The 6327-nt window shown below is 25.9% G+C and overlaps 1 protein-coding gene across 10 annotated transcripts; it reads right to left on the reverse strand.

The window, feature by feature from the left end:
- Positions 1 to 655: 655 nt before the first annotated feature.
- LOC118445629 (protein crooked neck-like) lies at positions 656 to 4407 on the reverse strand. 10 transcript variants are annotated; one of them, XM_085662443.1, is made up of 9 exons: positions 4075 to 4407; positions 3805 to 3933; positions 3401 to 3704; positions 3235 to 3278; positions 2994 to 3061; positions 2145 to 2891; positions 1306 to 1423; positions 933 to 1112; positions 656 to 819 (listed from the first exon to the last, which is right to left on the reverse strand). In XM_085662443.1, the coding sequence occupies exons 7-9, from the start codon at positions 1317 to 1319 to the stop codon at positions 744 to 746; spliced, it is 270 nt and encodes an 89-aa protein (XP_085518569.1). In that variant the 5' UTR covers positions 1320 to 1423; positions 2145 to 2891; positions 2994 to 3061; positions 3235 to 3278; positions 3401 to 3704; positions 3805 to 3933; positions 4075 to 4407; the 3' UTR covers positions 656 to 743. The 10 variants fall into 10 exon arrangements, 8 of the variants coding, with proteins under 8 accessions (XP_085518569.1, XP_085518566.1, XP_085518568.1 ...); XM_085662440.1 differs by having other exon boundaries at positions 2145 to 3278; XM_085662442.1 differs by having other exon boundaries at positions 2145 to 3048; positions 3118 to 3704.
- Positions 4408 to 6327: the final 1920 nt, after the last annotated feature.

Consider the following 6327-nt stretch of genomic DNA (forward strand, 5'->3'; position numbering starts at 1 on the left):
AAAAAGTTTCAAAATCGAATATGATTACTGATTATTATCGAAATTATATTTTTCTTGGAAATGTATAAAGATTGTTTTAAAATGATTTGAAGATTATTATTTGCATGTTATGGTCGCATTTAAAGTAAGATATTCCAAATTTAATACGCAAGCATATATCAAAGATAAATTAGAGCTGCCGATCGTTAATTGCATTAAATAATCGGAGTGATAATAGTTAAAACTTGTTGTAAGTTCTTAATGGAAAATCCTATTTTAAATTACTACCTTTCTAAAAGCTTCTGAATACTTTGCATAAAATAATGCTATCTCTGATTAAATTCCCTATTTTATAATATATATATTGTAAAATTTCGTAATATTTACAATATAATATATTGTAAAACCTCTGCATTACCACTTTTAAATATAAGTTATTAGAAGTGATAATATAATATTTTAGATATAAAGATGTTAAATATAAATTATAGAAAATTGTTTATTATTTATAAAATATAAACTGTATTTACATAAAAAAAAACTATCAAAGCATAATTTTATACCTTTTACATTTTATAAATTAGTCAAGACAAATATAAAATTCTCCACAATACTTATATTGCCTATTTATAAAATATAAATATAATAATAATATAAAAGATATAAATTATTTTTTATTGTCCGATTCTAATTGTTAATTTTCATTTTGAGCAGTTTCACTACAAATTTTTTGCTTTATCCACGCTTTCGCTAATGCCAAGAAGTTAAGATTTGCTCTTTGGTATTCGTCTTCTGGGAATACGAAGTCGAATACTTTTTCCCGAAGCCGAATATCTACTACTTAATATAGATTATTATTAATATAAATTAAGAATACTTCTTTTTAATTTAAATTCCTCCAAAACTATTCAATGTTATTGTACTATTTAATGTATATTATAAAAACTACATACTCCATCTTCTTCAACCATTCGACTTCTTCATTTAATTCTTCTAGGCATTTTGACAATAATATTAATCTATTTTGTTTGTCTCCTTTCTCTTTTTCGAAATCTCTCCATGTTCCCAAAAGTAATATTCTCCTTTCTTTGTCACCGTTTGCAAATAATGCATAATTCCCATGTTCAAAAATTCTACGAGCTAAGGTAACATTATCACCATCATCTTCCGATGGAGAATTAACTAATTCAAATTTAGCATAAGTTATTCAAACGTGTATTATAATGTAAAAATATTTATAAATTAAGTTTAATATATGTATATATATATATATATATATATATATATATATATATATATATAATCATACTATGAAATCAAACTTACTTTGACATGAACATTTCGTTCTAATAATCTCTCTAATAGTTGTCTGATATTTTCTATTTCATCCTGAGATATTTCAAAATCTATATATGACTTCCATAAAAGTTCAGATATATCCAAACTAAATAATAAAAATAATAAAAATATTAAACATGTTTTTGATAAAAAATAAAAATAAAAGAAAAAGACAGCTTTAATTACATTTAGTAGTAATTTATAAAAATATAACTTAATTCGTCTAAGACACAGCTGATTCATAAATAGCTCTAGGACGGTTAAAGTCTCCTAATAAAGTTTCTAATTCTACGAACTATATAGACATTATGACAATTAAATAAATATAAGTACAATAAAACATAAGATAAATGTAACTATAAGAAAAGTAGTTTACTTTCATTCACATTGTGCAGTTTTGAAGTGCTAATTCAAATAATTTTTTATACAGAATCCTGCATCTGTCAAATTTTCTAGATTGTACCTCTAAATCATTGTAACAACAGAACAATTTCTATTTGGAATACACACCCAATACCATACCTTGAAAAAAATGAAATTAAATCTTTCAAAATACAATAATTTAATACTTATAAATAATAAAAAAATTATTATAATAATAGGATACTAATGTTTTTCTCGCTACAGTCAAATTTTTTTGTTGTATTTCGAAATATGCATAACATAGCCATATCTTAGAAAATGTGAAATGTTTATATAGAATAAGATCTAAACAGATTCTAAAAAATAAAAAAATGTTATAAAATTTTATCTTCATATGCAACAATAAAGTATTATAAAGCTATCTCTTTATATATAACAATAATTTTATACAAAATGAACTGTACCTGTAAATTTGACGACATCTATCTATAACTTCCGTGTCAATTTCTTCATACAAAGCATAATTTATGTACAGATAGACATATCGTTTCCATGCTCCGATAAAAAATTTATTTAATGGAAAGGAACTTCAATTTGACTTCAAAATTGTTAAAATATAAATATTCATTACCTTAGTAGAAGGGACATTTGCTATAGCTCGTTCATATGCTCTTACAACATTATGATTTTCTTTAGATTTTACTAATCTCAAATAGTCAAACCGAGCATCATAGAAGAATTTTCCTTGACTGCTTGCTCCTATTGAAATTTTCTTTTAGTAATTATTACATCTTCAATGCCTATTTAAAAATGTTATGAAATTTGTGTTATTTTTTTATAAATTTGTACAAATCCATATTAATACTTAAAACTTTTAAATTTATATTTCGTATTAAATAAATCTTAATCTTTATAGTATAAATTACTTGCAAAATCATCATATTTCTTTTCGTGTATGGTATATGCATCATATATTTCTTTTGTTCCTTCTTTTGAAATATTGTCTAAAGCATACTTAGAAATTATTTTTGTTTTATCATGCTATCAGAGAAATATTAAAATTATACTTATAACAGAGATACAAAATATATTGTTATCTTAAAATAATACTTCTCTTTGTCCTTTTTCAAATCCTGCAAATGCTATAAATAGCTTTTCATCTAAGTTTTCATCTCCGAAAAAGTTTATAACATCTTCATAAACTTTGCGTCCTACATTTATTACAAAACTATATATCTCCCTATACAATTATATATCTCTACCTAGCTCTTTGTATTTCTTTATATCGTAATTCAAATTTAATTTATGTTTACCATGCCTCTTAGTCAGGTCCCCATTCCATCCATCGTTCAAAAACTTGACGTGTTTCTATAATAAATCTCTATAAAATCAAGACAGATAATAAAAAATAATCCCTAATTTTATATCAAATCTTACCAGTAATATTTTCTAACATTTCTTCTATATATATGTATTTGTATCAAAATTGATTTATTCTAGGTAAAATTGTGACCGCACGATCTAATAAATTTCTGGCATAACTTATTTACTTACTGTGCATTTCTATTTCAATATAATATAGCCATAATGTAATGTTTCTATGATCAACATCCAGCGCACGTTCATATACAGATTTAAAATAAATTGGACATATAAAACCTTTAAATATTTTTAATACAACTAAGACTATAAAATGTACTATTTTTTGTATTTAAAGTACCTTGCTCTTTGCATTGTTTCTAATTTTTTTCCCATCGGGCATATTTCATCAGATTCGTTATAACCATATGATTCTTACACATATTGTAGTCATAGGTATTTCATTTTCCATATTGATAATCAACCAATTTATGGGGATTTTTTATTTTCTGCTTAGGTGGATAAAAGGGGATACTTACAAATGAATTATTCTCTATGTAAAATTATAGATAGGTATAACAGTATTGCATAAAGATTTTTTTCTTTGTTTCTCTTAATAGCTGTTTTGCTATGATTTAAATTTTCTCGGGTGCTTTGTTTTTCATCTAAAAAAAATTTTAATTGTGAATATTACAATTATAAGTTGTGCATGCTATAATTTATAATTATAAAATAAAATATTCTAATGTATAATAATCATTTTACCTTAGCCACTTTGGGCATTTTTTGTAACTTTTCCGTGACGATGGGTAATCGTTATTCTAATCAAATAAACACAGTTTCGTCAACGCTCAAGTGAAAACATTCTCGCAACTGGTTCGTTCTACGCCGTACCTATCGCATATGTTCTTTTAACCTTTTAGCTACTAAATGCCATTATAATGGCTTTCGCATGTTATCTTTTTGAAAGGTATGCTACTATAGAGGCATTCGCGCAAATCATTTTTTCGAAGGATAAGAAGTCACTATAATTACATTCATGGATATCATATTAACATATTGTGTACTTTTTGAATTCTTTACATAAAAATGTATAAGTAAATTATATCTTATTTATGTACAGCCCTATTTCGATCTAATGTTCGATCTAATAATAAGAAATGTCGTCTATAGTTTACGCGCTGAAACTTTGCACATCAAATAACAATAGTATTATTTTTATTTAGCTTTGTTCGATATACAATAGATCAGCTTGTGACTTTCAGCAGTTACAGCAGTGACTTCGAGAAGAGTCCAAGAAAGAATAAATGATTTCTTTTGTGTTCTCGGCATCTTTGTCGTTTACTTTGTTTTCGACGTCTTTGTTGTTTGTTTCTCACTTTATTTAGTTAGTTTCCCACGTGTGCGTTTGATGGCGCCGAGGCGTGTTAATTATGTGTATTGCCGGAGGATGGGTCACAGTCGCCACGAGACCGCCACAATTGCGATTACAGCGCCAAAGCATTGGGTAAATACAACGTCATAGTCATTTTTATAAAATAAAATAAATTATAAATTGATATTTGGTATTACCAATACTTAAACTATTAGTTGAATTTAACATTTTAAGGCTGTTAACTACCTTTTGCACTAATGTGTGTGATCTTAGCGACAAGTATGGGCAAAATATGAACTAGGAAACAAGCAACGGTATCTGTCGCCACCGTGCATCTATCGTATCGGGGTAGTTATTCCCCTCTCACGCATGCATAATAATTGGTTTCGTTGGATCATAGATAGTTGCGTTAGGAAGTAAAATGTGAAGTTCCACTTTTCATGCTCTTATGTGTATACATTTCTTTGATGGGACCGTTTATCTCGCAGTAGTTCGTGTTAGATACGATGTAGTCGTAACTTTTTCAAATTATTTCATGATAAATCCATAGAAAATAATAAATATAATTAACATTTAAGAATTATACAAATCTGCAATAAAAAATAAGAATTCGTCGAATATTTTCTTAAAAATAATTAATGAATACTTATATATTATATTATTTTTATACAAATTAAAACATGATTTCATTACTACACTATCTATTAGGAAGAACTCCCAACACTATTTTTTATGAGATCTTTCCTGTAAGATTAGTCCATTCTATCCTGCTTAAACTATCACTAGTTCTACTGATAATAATAACGATATAATATAATATAATATAATATAATATAATATAATATAATATAATATAATATAATATAATATAATGTAATGTAATGTAATGCAATGCAATGCAATGCAATACAATACAATACAATACAATACAATATAATATAATAATACTAATAATAATAATAGTAAAAATAAACTTAAATATTATTTATATACATCTAGATATTATTTAATATATTTTATTTTATAACAATAAAGACAATCAGCTTTGACTGATCGTGGTGAAGAAACAATATGGAAACATATACCTAACGACCATAAGATATTAAGCAACGATAGCGGATAAAAATCTACTTTTGATCATATGTTGTTTTCTTCTCCACTCCGTTGTCGTCGCTGCGGCTGCATTTACAAACAACTTTGTATTTTTATACATATAGGAAGATATTTCGGCATCTGCTTATTTTAATCAATATGATGAAATACTCCTGGAGTTGCTGGTAGTTCATTGTAAAAACAATTTAGAATTGCTAAAAGGTCTTATTAAAAATTGCTTAGAGTGCAAAGAGTTAGTCGTATCTATCGTTGGATAGTCATGCGTTGAAATTATCAAGGACACGATTTGTTGAGAGATTTGTTCTAGATTAATTCTTCGTCTTTAAAATGCGACCTCGTTCATCAAAATCGGTCAAGAATTACGCCAGTTCTCATTAATTACGTAAATCATAAAACCATGTTTAATGAACATTCTTAAACCAAAAAAATGTATATCTATTTTATCAAAAATGCTTTTTTATCAAAAGAGAAATATTTTTATACAAAATATCTATTAACAATCGTAAAAATTTGTTAGTTAGATACAAGTACAAGCCAATTAATAGTAAACGTAGATCATGTTAATGTATTTGGCAAAAAAAAATAGACATTGCTACTTATAGCATATGTAAAGTCACACTAGGATAGATTAACTTATAATTAAAATATTCACTCTCAATCTAGTCTTTGTCTGGTCAAAAGCATTGTGTATATTTATTTGTTAAATAATACTTTTGAAACAAAATAAAGAGCTGAAAATTGTATATTATTATATGTTTTATATTATTGGTTACATTTGTTGTAGATGATGGTTATACCTT

Source organism: Vespa mandarinia, chromosome 18 (assembly GCF_050613455.1).
Source record: "Vespa mandarinia isolate Hongniang chromosome 18, ASM5061345v1, whole genome shotgun sequence".
Classification (NCBI taxonomy): domain Eukaryota; kingdom Metazoa; phylum Arthropoda; class Insecta; order Hymenoptera; family Vespidae; genus Vespa; species Vespa mandarinia.

Bases quoted from the DNA above. Each gene is read 5' to 3' on its own strand.
- LOC118445629 (XM_085662443.1), bottom strand. The intron at 820-932 runs GTATGTAGTTTT...ATCTATATTAAG, and splicing joins GAATGGTTGAAGAAGATGGA to TAGTAGATATTCGGCTTCGG.